The sequence below is a fragment of the Gastrolobium bilobum genome, unplaced genomic scaffold (genome assembly GCF_033153095.1).
Source record: "Gastrolobium bilobum isolate Gb01-03AN ecotype WA unplaced genomic scaffold, APGP_CSIRO_Gbil_v1 utg20779, whole genome shotgun sequence".
NCBI lineage: Eukaryota > Viridiplantae > Streptophyta > Magnoliopsida > Fabales > Fabaceae > Gastrolobium > Gastrolobium bilobum.
In genome coordinates this window covers 42681-59856 of record NW_026900157.1, presented here as the reverse complement: position 1 = coordinate 59856, position 17176 = coordinate 42681, and the positions used below count along the sequence as shown (strand labels likewise).

General features: G+C 36.5%; 4 protein-coding genes across 4 annotated transcripts; all 4 read left to right on the top strand.

The window, feature by feature from the left end:
* Nucleotides 1-223: 223 nt before the first annotated feature.
* Nucleotides 224-2341, top strand: LOC133295564 (uncharacterized). Its single transcript, XM_061494404.1, has 4 exons — nucleotides 224-418; nucleotides 577-794; nucleotides 957-1030; nucleotides 1794-2341. Exons 2-4 carry the CDS (start codon nucleotides 579-581, stop codon nucleotides 1882-1884), a joined length of 381 nt encoding a protein of 126 aa, XP_061350388.1. The 5' UTR covers nucleotides 224-418; nucleotides 577-578; the 3' UTR covers nucleotides 1885-2341.
* Nucleotides 2342-2941: 600 nt separating this feature from the next.
* LOC133295560 (pentatricopeptide repeat-containing protein At5g18390, mitochondrial) lies at nucleotides 2942-5709 on the top strand. Its single transcript, XM_061494401.1, has 2 exons — nucleotides 2942-5228; nucleotides 5325-5709. The coding sequence occupies exon 1, from the start codon at nucleotides 3145-3147 to the stop codon at nucleotides 4558-4560; it is 1416 nt and encodes a 471-aa protein (XP_061350385.1). The 5' UTR covers nucleotides 2942-3144; the 3' UTR covers nucleotides 4561-5228; nucleotides 5325-5709.
* Nucleotides 5710-8312: 2603 nt separating this feature from the next.
* On the top strand, nucleotides 8313-9259 carry LOC133295561 (uncharacterized). The gene is made up of 3 exons (XM_061494402.1): nucleotides 8313-8565; nucleotides 8665-8821; nucleotides 9014-9259. Exons 1-3 carry the CDS (start codon nucleotides 8377-8379, stop codon nucleotides 9127-9129), a joined length of 462 nt encoding a protein of 153 aa, XP_061350386.1. The 5' UTR covers nucleotides 8313-8376; the 3' UTR covers nucleotides 9130-9259.
* A 119-nt stretch (nucleotides 9260-9378) lies between these two features.
* On the top strand, nucleotides 9379-11210 carry LOC133295562 (uncharacterized). Its single transcript, XM_061494403.1, has 3 exons — nucleotides 9379-10399; nucleotides 10482-10638; nucleotides 10943-11210. The coding sequence occupies exons 1-3, from the start codon at nucleotides 10253-10255 to the stop codon at nucleotides 11047-11049; spliced, it is 411 nt and encodes a 136-aa protein (XP_061350387.1). The 5' UTR covers nucleotides 9379-10252; the 3' UTR covers nucleotides 11050-11210.
* Nucleotides 11211-17176: the final 5966 nt, after the last annotated feature.

Below are 17176 nucleotides of genomic sequence, written 5' to 3'. Positions count from 1 at the left end.
GAAGATGACTTTTACTACCCGATAAGTTTAGGTTAGGGTGATAAGTGATAAAAAAATTTAAGTTAATAAAATAAATGATTCAAAATTTTGAGAAGAAGGTAAATGATTATAAGAAAAGTTACATGAGAGTTAATGAAGTTTTTCCAAAAAAAAAAAAAAACATCAAATCTTTTTTTTATAATAATTTTATTTATATAAAAATTGAAGCTGCACGTGCACTTCCCGTAGTGTCTTCTTCCTCAATCGTGTTAGGGTTTAGAAATTTACAGAACAGTGCCTTGATTTGCGGCAATAATGAACACCGCCCCAAACTAACGCCGTTTTTCGATGCACACTCCAGTCCTTTCGACCAATATTTGACTTCACTTTATCCAACGATCGATTACAAGCATAACAGTTCCTCCACAGTTTCATTTCGGTAACTCCCAACTTCAATTATCTTTTTTCTGTTGTTCAATTTTCAATAATTTTTTTTAATTCAAAATCCCGCGTTCACTTAAAATCTCCATAATTTTTATTTTTTTTCTTCTCTCGCTATCTTCAATGGCTTCATGGTGTTATATTGTTAAACCACAGCAATGGCAACGAGATTCGCAATTCTCAGGGGCACTGGAGGGAAAATGAGTAGCATTTTAGGGTTCAATAGATGGATCCATTCCGTGCCCCAATCTCCTCCTTTGGCTGGGAGCATCGATCTCGGGGTTCGGTCGCCACAACCCGTTTTGCCTGAGTTTAGTTTCCCAAGTTTCTCTTTTGGTGACTCTATGGAGCTCATGGCTGTCCCTAAAAGGAAGGTTAGAAATATTGAATTTTACTATTGGGAGTATCAATCGACAGAGTATAGTGATGTAATGTTTTAGGTTGAATTGAATTGACGTGAGTGTAATAATTTGCACACTGAATAACTTTCAATTTTGCAATTTACATTTTTTCTAATGGTATTGTTTGTCATGTAGACTTCTCCCCATAAAAGAGGAATAAGAAATGGACCAAAAGCTTTGAAACCTGTTCCTGTTCTTGTCCTATGCAAGTAAGCTTTAGTTTGTTTTTCCAGTAATGTTTGCTCTTATTTGTTATGTTCTGCAAATTTCTAGTGATTTCTTTTTATTTGCTATAGTAGAGCCTTTGAATGTCAGGGATTTGAAGGAAATTTTTGTCGTTGTATAATAGTTAAATTTTATTAGATATCGTTAGAAGTTCACACTGTGAACTTTTGCTCAACTGGATTCCAATTTCTAGGTCTTATTTCCTAAATGGAAGATTCAAAAAATGGTTCTTCATTTCCATTTCTCATTTTCTGAGCAAACAGAGCTACCCACTGAATTGTATAATGTGAGAGGCACATATTTTATACTGACAGATTTGAAGGATAGGATTGAACTGATTCACTGTACTCTAAATGTAATGACTAATGAGGTATATCATAGAATTCCAAACTTGTATTGAGCTTGCTACGTCCAATGCAATAACTTAAGATAAAGAGGGAGAACAGAGAAAAAAGAGGGGGCGGGGTTGAAAACTTCCAAATGTATTTTAGGTTCCCTCGTATCTTATGTATGGGATTCCACCATCTTCTTCCCGTGAAGTATTTATGACAGGCTTGCACTGGTAAAATTCATAATGCATGCCTATTGTCTCCGCATCACATACATAGGTATGTTTACTAAATTCATAATGCACTATTGCCTAATAGAACATGTCTAATATATACTGCTGTTCAGAAAGATAAAAAAAATTAAATTTGTATATTTTTTTGGTTCAGATATGAGTAATTAAATTCACTTCTTCTGCAGAAGTTGTGGTCGTGTCAGGCTTCCACACTTCTACTGTTGTGGTGGGAGACCGAATACGGGTAATACTGGTGAACAGAATGGTACAAGCTGATCAAGCAGTTTGCGATGAAGCACCAGATGTTGGATGATGGGCAGAGCCACACATATGTAGATCTTTTGATTATTAGCTATTTCATGGGATTGGCCGTTTAGTAGTACTGCTTTATGTCCTTCTTGTTTCCTAAGCAATCCCTTTATTGGGTCGGAAATTTATGAATTTTGAAGATGGTATTTTGCTTCCATTGAAGAGTAGCAGCTTTAGAGCTTATTATCTAAGGGTAATTTATTTTTCACGTATAATTGACGTTGTTCTTTTGAAGCTAAATAGAGGTAATCATTCAAAGATTTATACTATCACCTGCAAGAAAAAGATGTAAGCGCATGAATCTGAATTCACGTAACCAGTGCGGAAGCTTTCTCGTTTTAGGCCAAAGGACCTTGTTCTGAGTTCTGTAGGTAGGGTGATAGGTTTCCTTATTCACCCTTTTATGCAAATAGTGGAACACTTGAATACTTGTCAAGATCTTCTATTAGTGAAAAACACAAGATTGAACCAAGCTTCCTGGCTCTATTGTGATTTATATTTTTGGATAAAAGGTCTGGTCTTTTCCTTATAATGTAATATTATTTGGCACGAATATTTTTGTACGAAAGTTGTTACCAATGCTGCGGAACCAATGATGGTTGGTGATGGTGAGGGGAAAAGAAAAAATTTTAAAAATGCAGCAATTTTTTTTTTTTACGCGTATGATCTCATTCATTTGCCTAATCAAAGCTTCAACAAAGAGTAAACCGTTGGCGAAAAATAAACGGGAGACAAGATTTGCACTTGTTTTTGTAACATTTCTGCGTTGGCCAATCTCTCCATCAGAGAGCACAAAAGGAAATGGAGAAAGGGGATGATATCATTGTCTAATGCCTCTCCATGGTGTAAAAGAAAAATTGCAACAAGCCTGTCTTGTCATACACCTCCTTATTCACGTTGATAGCCATCAAGCTCTTTTTCCCTTTCATTCTTGTCGTAGTATGAAATGAATCACTTACTTGAGCAACAATATATTACCCCCCGTACACTGTCTCCTTGGCACAAAACAAAATGCACACTGATTTGGACTAACAAGGAATTCCATTCCATGTGTTACTTCAGCCAATAAGTAACAATCCTAAACATAACATGAGAAAGACTAACATAACAGGAAGAAAGAGTTTCATAACCTAGGAATAGGATGATCAATTCTAAGACAAAGAATGAGAATAATACAAACATAACAGATTCTGTCTATCTATCTGGGTTCTGGGTTCTGCAAATGCAATGCTGCAAACAAGTGCAAAACTCATCCAACTCCTCCGAAACACAAATGCTCCATTTTCAAAGCAGCTTCTGCGCCACCACTTCTCCTCTTCAGTCTCCACCACCGCCAAAGATGAATACTTCGCCGCCATCCACCACATCTCCAACATCGTCCGTCGCGACTTCTACATGGAGCGCACCCTCAACAAACTCGGCATCACAGTCACCCCGGAGCTCGTGTTCCGCGTCCTCCGCGCCTGCTCCATCTCCTCCGCCGAGTCCCTCCGCTTCTTCAACTGGGCCCGCTCCCACCACCACCACCCTCCCTACATCCCAACCTCCCTCGAGTTCGAAGAAATCGTCAAGATCCTCGCACGTGCCAACAACTACCAAACCATGTGGACCATCATCCACCAGATGACACACCACCACCGCCTCGCCCTCTCCCCCGAAGCCGTCTCCTCCGTCATCGAAGCCTACGGCCACCACCGCCACGTCGACCAAGCCGTCGAGGTTTTCAACAAGTCTAGGGTTTTCAATTGCCCCCAAAATCTCCAACTCTACAACTCCCTCCTCTTAGCCCTCTGCGAATCCAGGCTCTTCCATGGCGCTTACGCCTTGATTCGGAGAATGGTTCGGAAAGGTATTGCCCCTGACAAGAGAACCTACGCGGTTCTGGTTAACGCGTGGTGTTCGACCGGGAAAATGCAAGAGGCTAAGCAGTTCTTGAAGGAAATGAGCGAGAAAGGGTTTAACCCTCCAGTTAGAGGTCGTGATCTTCTAATTGAAGGTTTGTTAAACGCCGGTTATTTCGAATCGGCGAAAGGAATGGTGAGGAAGATGATCAAGGAAGGGTTTGTTCCTGATGTGGGAACCTTCAATGCATTGCTTGAAGCAATGTGCAAATGCAAGAGTGACTTTGATACAACTGAAACTGAAACTGAGATTGAAACTGATTCTGAGGTTGCATTCTGTGTTGGTCTTTATCATGAAGTGTGTAAATTGGGGATGGTTCCTGATGTTAACACTTACAAGATCCTCATACCTGCGGTTTCGAGGGCAGGGTTGATGGATGAAGCGTTTAGGTTGTTGCATAATTCTGTTGAGGATGGTCAACGTCCCTTTCCAAGCTTGTATGCGCCTATAATTAAGGCTCTGTGCAGGAGGGGTCAATTTGATGATGCATTTTGCTTTTTCAGTGATATGAAGGTAAAGGGTCATCCCCCTAATCGTCCTCTCTATACTATGCTAATTACCATGTGTGGTCGTGCTGGAAGGTTTGTTGATGCAGCTAATTACCTTTTTGAAATGGCTGAGATTGGTTTGGTCCCTATATCTCGCTGCTTTGATATGGTCACTGATGGATTGAAGAATTGTGGTAAACATGACTTGGCTAAAAGAGTACAACAACTTGAAATCTCTATCCGTGGTGTTTGATTTCATATGCATTAGCCACATTATACATGCTGAAAAACTCCTCTTTACAAGGTGTCTTAACTATGGAATTCAATATAGGTCCTTATTTTTGGTCTCTCTCTCTCTCTCTTTCTTTACTCTTTCCAATTCTATCTATTTTGGCCTATACTTCTTCACTACTTGTAAACTAGATGAATTTTCTATCATACCTTTGAGGAACAAAGAAAGCGTTTCTCTAAGAAGCAAAACCTTTTTTTTTTTCTCAAGTTCTGATGAGATAGGATGTTGCAGTTCTGCTGATGGCATCAATTGAGTTATGTTTTTAACAACAGTACCATGCATTAAAGTGATTTGCGACAGCATCTTCGTGTTAGGAAGCATTTAATCATCTGTAGAACTGTAGAAGAGGAAAGTTAAACGGTGAGAAATGAAAAATTGTAGAACCATTATGCACTAACATGTGATGTATTCTAACAAGGGAAGATAAAAACTCTCTCTAGAAAATCATTCAAATGTGCTTGACTGCTGCACTTTTTCACTTAATGATGTTGTTCTGAGTATGACATTCAGCGAAAGAGAGATGGTTAAGTTCAAGAAACATTTCCTTCTGAAATCTGAATGATGAAAGCAAGCATCCTCCCAATCCTTGAAAAAATTCCGGGCGGTTTCCCAACAGAAAGAGAATCCATGTATGTATCTTCACTCTTTTTTATTTAATCTCGAACTTCTTCAGCATATCTCCACTCTATTCTTTACTACTGTTTTCTCATAAATCCAATCCACAGACGCCTGGAAGGAGGCTGAATTGCAGATGAAGACACTATTTTTCCGTTTTACTAGTCGTTGCTATATTATTTTTATCCTCTCTGTACTCTGGTGGAAAATGAAAACTTGATTGGATTGGCAGCTTTTGTGTATGGCTTTGCAAATTCACACAGCATGTGGAAGGTATGCTTAAAGCTGTCAGTAGAAAATGTGTTTCTGTTTCTCGTCTTTGTTATACAGATTGAATTTCCCATGTCTGTTTGAATTTTTGTTTGCCAAGTCTTCAGAAATTTCAATTGGGTGTAAAGATACTAAAATATTGTACATGTTAGTTCTGCAGCTGCAGCAGCTCCAATCTCAATTCTTACTTTGTCTCTATCTGGGCTCTCTGTAAATGAAAAAAAAAATCCTATTCGTTTACACTCTATTATTGAGTTCTGTAACATTTAAATTGCATCAGATATTCCTTTGATTAAGTTGGCTCTTAAGTGTTAGAAGAAATGAAGAATGCACCACTACTTCAAAACTTTTCAACTAATCCTCATTCTCAAGTGGCTGTACTAATGATTAATATAATTCAACCATTGGGGCGAAAGATACAAAGGAAAAAACCGCAGATCAAAATTTATTGGGTTGAGGAAATGCTTTGTTTTTTATGGTAATTATTTGTGGAAAGTTTTTATATGAACTAATATATTATCGCCGTATGTGTAGATCTATAAGATCACTAAAACTTGCAACTACTTGTGTACTTGTAACTAAGCAATAAATGATTCTTTTGTTTATGAAGAAGGCAACCAATTCAGTTGCTGGAACGTCAAATTAAAATAATAAAAGGTGTTCATTTATCATTCATAACAAATTTTTGAAGCCTTTTTGTATTTGTTCCGTCCTAAGGAGAGACATGTCCACGGGTCCATAACAGTATTCATTGTGCAAATATGTGATTTCTTAATATTTGAAGGTGACATTCACCAAACAAGATTTTGGTTTCTTGAAATGAGTCTCTAAAATGAAGGCTCTTCTAAAAGCAAGAAAATTACGGGCTTATAAATTTGGTCTTTTTACTCCTTTAATCATTATGAGTATTAACGAATAAGCCTCTTGGTCATTGACTCATTGCACTCTGCAAATGAGAGTTGAGTTTAATAGCAGCTCAGCTACCTCTCAATGCACCATAAATAACAACTATATCTCATTTAATAATGTTCAATGAATGTGAAATGATACATTTTGGGAGGTGAATTTCAATTATTGAAAAAAGAACCTAAGAAAAGCTAATGATAGATGTTACTAAAATAATAAAAAAGGGTGTGGTTATCTCTTGTTGATATCGTATATAGAAACCTTACATCTCAATAATTTTCACTGAATGTGCAACATGTATTATGGGAAGTTGAAATCATTATTGAAAAATAACTTGAGAATAAAAGATAATGATAAATATTATTAAAAATATAAGTACGGTGCATAAAAAAGGATCAAATTATGAAACTATAAGCCAATTTCTTTTGAGGTGATTCTAGCCTTTGAAAAGGTAATGAAAGATAGCCGTTATGAAATTTAGAGCTCAATTGCCTAGTACAATAAATCAATATCTAAGTGGGTACTTGATTAATATTTATAATGATTAAAAGAATAAAAGATCAAATTTACAAGCCCATCTATAATTGCCTTCACTTAAAATGTTTCTCATTCCAAGAAACCAATTTCCAGAAAACCAATATCCCAAAGGAATGTCACCATTATTATTATTTGACTCAACAAGTAATGTCACAAAAAACCTAACCTCTAATTTTCAATATCAATTTAATTAACGGAAGTAGAGCAAACCACATGACAAACTTTGGAAATCATCGACTTAGACCTTTTAACACTAGGTGAACTAGCAAAACTATGAGAGTATCATGTGTCATTTTTTTTATTATTGTTTTAATTTTTTTCCTTTATTCATGAACTACTCCATTAATATGATTATGATGGGATTAAAAATTTGACAAAATTACCACCATACACGTGATCCACTGATGATAAGGGGTTGTTTCGATCCATTGTCTCGAGATTGAATCTTTGAGAATGTAGCTGTGTTAAAACTTAATAGGGAGAATTTTGTCGCTCATGTGATCATACCAGTTCGAATTGAATCAGAGTAATCAATTTATAAAATAAAAAAATATTTGACAAAACTCTCCGATTTTAACACATGCATAACCCAGACAGGTAATTAGGTTTTGAAAAAAAAAATTCTTTTGCCTAATTAGTCAATCTGAAAATAAGAGATAAATAGTTAAGTTTTAGCTTTAATAGAGTTATAATTCTGAGTATGTGTGTCAACGGGTCGAGTTAAGTCGGACTTTATTCTTGGAAGGCTAAGCATATGTTTAAATATGTCAAACTGACCTAGTCTGTAACCTGTTATGAATATAATTATTGGCCCGTGGCCTAACTATTTATAAAAAAAAATAAAACTAGCTTAGTCTACTAAAAAAATAATATAACAAAAATTTATTCAAACAGAATGTATGATCAACAACACTAATAATTCTACAAATATTTATAAATTCAATATATATCCAAATAACATAGTATAGAACAAAATCATTCAAAGAATGCTTGGAGATGGCAGAAATCAAAAAGGAAAATGATGGTGAAATGCTTGGAAATGATTTCGACGAAGAGAATGATGAAAAATGGTTGCTTGATAGCTTGAGTGGATTGAAAACAATGAGAGTGAAAATTAGGTTAATATAAAAAAAAGAAAAAAAAGATAGGCATGGACCGAGCTTTTAAATTAGAATTCCATAAATAAGTTTGAGGTTTGCATTTGTTATTTAACATGACACAACAAACTTTTCTACCCACACAATATTTTGTAATCTTGAAAAAAATAAATAAAAAATAACGGCACGCAAAACGAATCTTTATAATATTACACAATTACTCTTTTCTTGTATGATCGTAAATGTTATAAAACCCAATAAGTTTTTATTCAAACCTAAATGTGGATCAACATTCACAACACATCACATATCAGACCAGGCCTACACAATCCGCCAAAAGGAGAATGGATGAATGATAATTGAAGGAGTGATGGAGGAGAAAAATAAAGGAGAGCGATGGAGCGGAGCGATGACAAATCTGACAGAAATGGGTTCGAATCTGGAGTCACTCCAGAAGCTTCTTCTCACCAAAGCTGTTTTCGTTGACGACGACACCTTTTCCAAAGCCTCTCTCACCGCTGAACAAGCCCGCACCATCAAGGTCTTGCTTTTTCCCTTTCAATTTCAATTTCATTGTTACGCTTCACCACATCATCAAATCGCATCTCAATTTGATTGTGTTGTGTTTTTGTGTGTGTAGGTTTTGGAGCAGAGAGTGGAGACTTTGGAAAGAGAACTTGATGCTGCTATCACTGCTGCTGCTCGTGCTCGTTCCGAGAAACGACAAGCTGAAGCATCTCAGAAAGCAGCTGAATTACGCTCTCAAGAGGTTACTACTGAGCTTGAGAACACCACAAGTATGTATCTATCATCAACCATTACAACTCTATTCTATTTCTATTCAAATTACACTTCATAATATGCTTATTCACTTATTCTTCATTATATCTTAATTACATGGAATGTCTAACTGCCCTCTCAATTTTCACATTCCGTTGATGCCATTATGCTTTTCAAGTCCTAATTTTTGTATATATTGTTTTTCACAGAGGTGTTTGAACTTCACATGGAAGAACTGCGGGCAAAGCAAGAAGAAATAGCTAAGCGTGATAATGACATAAAACTTTTGGAAGCTATTATTCAAACACTTGGAGGAAAAGTATGACTTTTTACAAAAAAACACTTGTTCTAGGTGTGGTCAATACCCTACCCCCTTTCATTACCATGTAAATTGAATCATGCTTGTAAGTGAAGATTGTTATCTTAAGACTGTAATAAATGTTATTGTTTCTATATGAATATTCTCTTTACGTGATTTATTTCTCTGGTGCAACAATTGACTTCATGTGTGCCAAATGAAGATAATAAAGAAAATAGCGGAAGGTAGACTGCAATTTGGGGGTGTTGAACTTTTAGTTATGACATGAAAGAACTTTCCATGGGCTGAATATATTCATTACATACAGCACTCATATGTCATTATTGGTCATATTGGTTTAGGGGATATCAGGATATATAGATTCCCCACAATTGCAGTCAGTACCTTACGGAGAAAGATATGCTTATCTTCTTTTCTTTTCTATTATTTTTTCCAAAAAGAAGTAACTGTTTTGAAACCTACAAGGGAAAGTGGACACGAGGACTTGTATGTCATGTTTCCATCATCATGTGTTGGACTATCCACCAGAATGAACTAGGATTTGAGAGCGCTACCACTCAGAGAGAAGTAATTAGTGCCCCACATCACCCATTTAATGTACCTAGAGCAGGTCTCTCCAAAACTAATACTTATCACCTCAAGTTTCAATGCCAATTTAATCATAATTTAATTATTAGGATGGGAGCATACCATGTGACAGCCACTCTGAACAAGCATTAGTTCATATAGTGCCTTATAAGGCGCTAGGTGAACTAGTGCCTCTATGAGAGACTACATCTGTCATTGCTTTATTTATTTTTCCTTTTCAAAGAGAAGAGGCGCAAAATGGACTAACGCCTCTTCCAGGGTGTGCCACGAGCTATTCATGCCGAGAGACACATAGAACCTCTTCCAGTGTGCGCCACGAGCTATTCATGCCGAGACTCACTTAGCGCCTTTTCCAGGGTGCGCCACGTGCTATTCATGCCGAGAGAGGGTAATCAAGTTTGGAAAAAATATTTTTCTTTTTAATATTCGTATATTTTTTACCCAATTAGTCAATCTGCCAAAAAGTAGAGATAAATAGTTAGGTTTTAGATTTAGGTGCATGAATTGAGACAAGAGTGTGAGGAAGAAAAAAGGGGAATGAATGATTGTTGAAGGAGTGATGGAGGAGAATAAGGGATGGAGCAGAGGGATGACCATTCTGACGGAGCTGGATTCGAATCTGGAGTCCCTTCAGGAGCTTCTCCGCACTGAAGCCTGGCTCACCGCTGATCAAGCTCGCACCATCAAGGTTTTGCTTTTCCTTTTAAATTCGTTGTTATGATACACACTACACACATCTCATCTCAATTTCATTGTCTTGTATGTTGTAGGTTCTGGAGCAAAGAGTGGATAGATTGGAAAGCGATCTTGTTGGTGCCATCACTGCAGCGTTTTACGATGGTTCGGAGGAACAGTGTGCTGAAGCAGCACAGAAATCAGCTGAATTACATGCTCATGAGGGTACAACAGAGTTTGAGAACATCATAAGTATGCATCATCAATCATTACACCTGTATTCTATTTCAATTGAAAGAATACTTTATATGCTTATTCAGTTACTCCTGATTCAACCCAGTTTTTACATATAATTTTTTTCTGAACTGCTACTGAAAACCTGTCCTTAATCTCGTCGAATGTCTAGCTGCCCTCTTAGTTTTCAAAGTTTGTTGATGCCATTGTGCTTACCAATTCCTAATTTCAAATCCCAGTGGTGTTTGCTCTAACGTTCACAGCAGAAATTTGGAACAGTTCTGGTCTGTAATCAGCAAAGCTAATAATTTTTTTATCACAGAGCTGCTCATGGGAGAACAGTGGACAAAGCAAGAAGAAATCACTAAACGTGTAGAGAGAATAAGACTTCTTAGATCTATTATTGAAGTGTTTGGAGCAAAAGATTGACTTTCTACATCTGTGTAAAAGCTGTTGTTCTAGGTGTGATCAATACCCGCCCCCTTTTATTATCATGTCATTGAATCATGCGAGTTACTGAAGATTGTTATCCTAACCCTGTAATAAATGTTATCATTCCTATCTGAATCTTTTTACATGATTTATTTCTCTGGTGCAATTGACTTCATGTCTGCCAAGTGAAGATAATAAACAGCGGAAGGGAGATTGCAATTTGTGGGTGTTGAACTTTTAATTCTGGCATGAATAAACTTTTCATTGGCTGAATACGTTGATTATATACAGCGGTCATATGTTATGATTGATCATATTGCTTCAGACTTCAGGATATCAGGATATATAGCTTCTCTCTCCTGTCTTCCCATTTGTTTCTTTTATTTCGTACAAGTCAAATGCCATCTTCCTAATATTTTATCAATTTGTCCGCCTCTCTTGTATCCCTTTTTGTCCCTCAGTTGAGACAATACTGGAAGTGCTTATGCTTGTTGGAAAATATAACAATGAAGGGAGCATATGTCTCAAAACCCTCAAAATGCATCTTTGCATTTAAGTGCTAGCCCTGTGTGAAGGGTGAAATATCAACCTCTCTCTCTCTCTCTCTCTCTCTCTCTCTCTCTCTCTCTCTCTCATAAGAAAACAAAAAAACGAAAAGCACTTTCCATCAAACCCCAATTAACAAGTGATAATCCTTATTTGCGGTCTTATCTTTATTTGCAGTCTTATCTTTTTATTTACAAGTATTTTTTTGAATTCGAATCACCTTTCAATCACAAAGGAATGCTTCATGTATTTGGGGTTGATTGAATTTATTTTTGTACTGACAGATCAGTCAAAATTACGTGATTTTAAGTGCGCGTGTAAGATGTACACTTGCTGAAATTCAGCAAGGTGGAAGACATTATATATTTCTTTTTTTCTTTTTCTTTTTTGTAATAACATTATATATTTCTTTTAATTATGCTAGTTGTGGCTTTGGCATATAGCAATTAAGAAATCTGTGACCTCTATAATTCTCCTCTCTATTTATTTGTCTATTCCGCTGTCTGTTATTTCTCTGTATATTTCATTCCTCTTCGTTCTTCTTCTCTAAACGCAACTTGTGCACTGCAGGCTAACCACATTCTATCCTCATATCTTAGCTTCCCCGAGTACACTCAAGCTATTTTGTGTGTTAGCTTCTCGAATCCTCTTTTTATGATCGTGGGATGTTATACTTTGATAATATAGGCCCCTTCAATAGGCAATATTTAATTTGGTCCGTATGGATAAAATGTTGAAGATACAGGAGAAAACAAGATTAGATGTGGATTAGGATAACTAGTAGCTATTCTGCATATCTAATACCATGGTATAAAGGGCACTCTATTGTTAATAGGTGAACTTATGACTCTCTTGTATAACAAATAGGAATCTCCAATCAAAATAACCTAATTTAAATATAAGTCTCTTATCCCATGTATTAGGCTCTATATAACTAATCTTAAGGGGGGTTGGGTTAGAAGACAATATAAGTCTCCAGTCGCACCATTCACAAAATCAAAATAAGGGTTAATAATTAAGAGACTGAAGAGGTGAGCAAGAGAGAGTGAGACTGAGAAGACAGAGCTAGCCTCGTGAACCAAGGAGAATCCATCAGTTTCAAGCTTCTAACATCAGAGACCAAATTATTTATTATTGATAGGCCATGACATTATTTAGAGCCATATCATTGGCTTCTAAGTTGTCTTTTGTTAGATTATGAAATTAAGTAAGAGGATATACTTATCAATTATTATATCCTATTACCTTACCAAACAAACAATGAATAAAAACAAAACATAATATGGTAATAAAAATTGTATCTTATTTCAGTTATCATATCTACAAATGGGCTCAAATTCTTCTACCTCCCAAATTGAAAACTTAAGGAAGAAATGCATTTCCTTCAACCCACCACCCCTCTTCTTTTTGTTTGTAATACCCTAGCTACTTCTTATGGCGAGTCGATACTCCAAATATTCTCGTAAGCTTTAACTTTTGGTGTCATTTATGAGACAAATCCTGAGTCAACGCTTAGTTATAATTAAAACTCTTCCTACCTTTCTACTTAAACTCATTTCATTCCATTATGATGCATTTTCTTCCATTATTTTTAAAAATTCCAAAAATAATATAAGGAACTCATTAATAGGTTCCTAAATTAAATGGGATAACATTAGAAATTAAGAGAAGGTAAAAATGATTTAAATTATTTTCTTACAATTTTTGTTAACATGTAAGATACCTATTAATAAATTAAAATGACACATATTACTTTTAGTAACATCATCTCTCAATATTAAAAGAATAAAGTATTTGTACCCAAAAATAAAAAGAATAAAGTATTAGTTTATCAAAAAAAAGAATAAAGTATTAAATGTTCTTAAAATATTAAATACTCTTATTTGTCTTCAATAGTTTTGTTTTTATTCTTTTTGAAAATGAATAGTCACATTTTTAAATTTTTTAAAATGAATTTTATTTGCAACTTCAACACCTTGAAAAATATCTCACTTAAAAGTATATATGACTTGAAAGAAACACAGTAAGAATCACCATGAAACAAACTTATCAAACACCCACAAATTGCAATCTCCCTGTTGGGAATGGAACGAGGGAGCCCAAAACCCTTTGCAAAGAGTGTACATGCACCAATGAGCCAAATGACAAACCATAATAAGTGGTCGACACCACATCTCAATCCAAAACCTTAAGGCTGTAGGTTTATGGGTCTTTCACACTTATATGGTCATCATTTGGTCTATGTCTAGTCTATGTGGTACTTCTTTACAACTCATACTGAATTATTTTCAACATCCTCCATCAAGTGTGAGGCCCAATATCATTTTTACCCTAAGGGAAACTTCTGCGGAAGTTTTTTTTTTTTCTCTTTCAAATATTAGGGTCATACTAGCCTTCTGCAGAGGCCTTCCAAACACTTGGCCCAAATCGTTGACTCTGATAGCACTGTTGGAAAATTCGTTCCCTCAAACTCCAATGTCAAGCAGGTCCAGGGGAAGCCCGTGGCGGGGGGCCACCACCAATGAGCTAAGGCTACACCAACCATAGCAAGTGGATCCGACACCATGTCTCAACCCAAAACCTTAAGGCATTGGGTTCATGGGTCCTTTCACTTATATACTCTTCACTTAGCTCATTACCAACCAATGTGAGACTCATCACACTTGAATGTCTCAACAATCTCCCCCTCAAGTGTGAAACCCACCATTGGTATGCTCCCCCTCAACCGAGTACCCGAAGCGCAAAGTACTCGACCCGCCTCCTAGCCAATCACTAGGCTAGCTCGAGCCCAATCCGGCTCTAATACCAGAGTTGGGAAATTGAACGAGGGAGCCCAAAACCCTTTGCAAAGAGTGTACATGCACCAATGAGCCAAATGACAAACCATAATAAGTGGCCGACACCACATCTCAATCCAAAATCTTAAGGTTGTAGGTTTATGGGTCTTTCACACTTATATGGTCATCATTTGGTCTATGTCTAGTCTATGTGGTACTTCTTTACAACTCATACTGAATTATTTTCAACATCCTCCATCAAGTGTGAGGCCCAATATCATTTTTACCCTAAGGCCCAAAATTTAACTTTGTTGTTTGTGCTATAGAAGAATCTAAAGATATAGATGATTTGTCACTTGATGAATTGCAGAGCTCATTGGTGGTGCATGAACAGAAGTTCAAACAGGAAGACACAGATGAGCAAGCATTAAAGGCTTCTACCGATACTCATTCCAACAATTTTCAAGGAAGGGGTAGAGGCAGAGGTAGAGACAGAGGCAGAGGCAGAGGAAGGTCCACTAATTTCAGAGCCAATAATGATCAATTTCAAGGCAGAGGCAGAGGAGGAGCCCCTGATAAATCCAAGGTAGAATGTTTCAGGTGTCATAAATTTGGTCATTATCAATCTGAATGTTATACTAAGCTGCCAAATAGCAAAGAAAAAGGAGAAAGTTCAAACTTTGCAGAAAAGGAGGAAGGTGAAACCTTATTGATGGTTGCTAAAGATGAAAAGCAAATTGAGCCAGATGTTTGGTATGTGGATACTGGCTGTAGCAACCACATGAGTGGTAGTAAGTCTTCTTTCTCTCATCTGAATGAAAATTTTCAATCTACTGTGAGTTTTGGTGATCATTCTACTGTGAAAGTAATGGGAAAAGGTGACATTAAAATAAAAACCAAGAATGGTTTTGTGGAAACAATATCTAATGTATTGTATGTTCCTGATTTGAAAAGCAATTTATTGAGTGCTGGCCAATTACAAGAAAAGGGTTATGTGATCACTATTAAAAATGGTGTTTGTGAAATATATGATTCTGTGAGAGGTGCTATTGTTGTTATTCAGATGAGTTCAAACAGATTGTTTCCATTAAAGATTGAAGGAATCCAATCTAGTTTAATGGCTGAAATGAAAGATCCTTCATGGTTGTGGCATTTTCGCTATGGCCATTTGAGCTTTGGGGGGTTGAAGACGCTCCAACAGAAAAATATGGTGACAGGCCTCCCTCAAATCACAATTCCTCATTCCTTAGTATGTGAAGAATGTGTTGTTAGCAAACAACATCGTTCTGAATTTGCAAAAGGGAACTCATGGAGAGCAAAGGGAATTTTGCAATTGGTGCATTCAGACATTTGTGGTCCAATAAATCCAATTTCTAATGGAGGTAAAAAAATATTTAATTACCTTCATTGATGATTTTTCTAGAAAAACGTGGGTTTATTTTTTACAGGAAAAGTCAGAAGCTTTCTCTACATTTAAAAATTTCAAAGCTCGTGCGGAGAATGAGACAGGAAGGATGATTCAGACACTTTGCACAGATCGTGGTGGTGAATATTGCTCAAAAGAATTTGAAGTTTTTTGTGAAGAACATGGCATCCGAAAAGAGCTTACAACTGCGTATACACCACAACAAAATGGTGTATCAGAGAGGAAGAATAGAACCATCCTCAACATGGTTAGAAGCTTGTTGGTAAGAGGAAGAGTTCCAAAGACGTTTTGGCCAGAAGCAGTAAACTGGTGTATTCATGTCTTGAACAGAAGTCCAACCTTTGCAGTTCGAAATATGACGCCAGAAGAGGCTTGGAGTGGGAGAAAACCAAATGTGGATCACTTTAGAATTTTTGGATGCATTGCATATGCTCTTGTCCCGGAACAGAAAAGAAAAAAACTTGATGACAAGGCTGAAAAATGTGTCTTTCTAGGTGTAAGTGATACATCTAAAGCATATAAATTATTTAATCCACTGACGAAAAAAATTGTGGTTAGCAGGGATGTTGTTTTTGATGAAGAAAACACTTGGGATTGGAATATGCAGCAGCCTACCGAAGTTCTTTGTGATATTGATTCTGAACAAGAGCAAATTTCAGCATCTAGTATGCCTGAAAATTCGTCTATTGCAACTTCTTCAGCTAGTCAATCCTCACCAACAGTAGTTGGAGTTAACGAAGAAGAAACTCAATCTCTTCGTCGTGTTAGAAGAAGGCCTGCTTGGATGGAAGATTATGAGGCCTTTTGTGGGGTGTCCCAAGAAACAAAACCGTGAGCCCGAGGGCAAAGCGGACAATATCATGCTACAGGGTTTGGGGTTGTTACACTCCTTTCCCCTATTTACTTTATTATCTTCATTTGGCAGACATTAAGTCAATTGCACCAGAGAAATAAATCAGAAAACAGATCCTCTCACTATTTATCATGATGATGTCATGTGAGAGAATCTTAATCATACAAAGATAAATCAATGATGATAGTTTTATAATTATTTATTCTAATATATATTTTTCTCTCTTTTCTTATCATAACTAATCTATTTTTATATGGTTGTGATTTTTTCATATAGCATAATCATGTTAATTAATGCACGAAAGAATCCTCTCCCAATAAATCAATGGTGTTGACCGCGGCATGTATACTGTTGACTCAGAATTCTGGCCCTTAACTAGGTTATCGATGTTATAGCATTCAAAACAAAGGCAAAATGTTTCCCCGTAATTTAATGTAACGAACCTATAAACTACCCATTCACAACCGTAAAGGCAACACAAAATCATAATATCACATTTAGGGGTGTAAATGGATCAACCAA

What these genes read in the sequence shown, in the direction of transcription:
- LOC133295564 (XM_061494404.1), top strand. Translation starts at nt 579, where the DNA reads ATGGCAACGAGATTCGCAATTCTCAGGGGCACTGGAGGGAAAATGAGT. An exon ending in TGGCTGTCCCTAAAAGGAAG is followed by an intron (nt 795 to 956) that starts GTTAGAAATATT and finishes TTTGTCATGTAG; the next exon opens with ACTTCTCCCCATAAAAGAGG. An exon ending in CCTGTTCTTGTCCTATGCAA is followed by an intron (nt 1,031 to 1,793) that starts GTAAGCTTTAGT and finishes CTTCTTCTGCAG; the next exon opens with AAGTTGTGGTCGTGTCAGGC.
- LOC133295562 (XM_061494403.1), top strand. Translation starts at nt 10,253, where the DNA reads ATGATTGTTGAAGGAGTGATGGAGGAGAATAAGGGATGGAGCAGAGGG. An exon ending in ATCAAGCTCGCACCATCAAG is followed by an intron (nt 10,400 to 10,481) that starts GTTTTGCTTTTC and finishes TGTATGTTGTAG; the next exon opens with GTTCTGGAGCAAAGAGTGGA. An exon ending in AGAGTTTGAGAACATCATAA is followed by an intron (nt 10,639 to 10,942) that starts GTATGCATCATC and finishes TTTTTATCACAG; the next exon opens with AGCTGCTCATGGGAGAACAG.
- LOC133295561 (XM_061494402.1), top strand. Translation starts at nt 8,377, where the DNA reads ATGATAATTGAAGGAGTGATGGAGGAGAAAAATAAAGGAGAGCGATGG. An exon ending in AACAAGCCCGCACCATCAAG is followed by an intron (nt 8,566 to 8,664) that starts GTCTTGCTTTTT and finishes TTGTGTGTGTAG; the next exon opens with GTTTTGGAGCAGAGAGTGGA. An exon ending in TGAGCTTGAGAACACCACAA is followed by an intron (nt 8,822 to 9,013) that starts GTATGTATCTAT and finishes TGTTTTTCACAG; the next exon opens with AGGTGTTTGAACTTCACATG.
- LOC133295560 (XM_061494401.1), top strand. Translation starts at nt 3,145, where the DNA reads ATGCTGCAAACAAGTGCAAAACTCATCCAACTCCTCCGAAACACAAAT.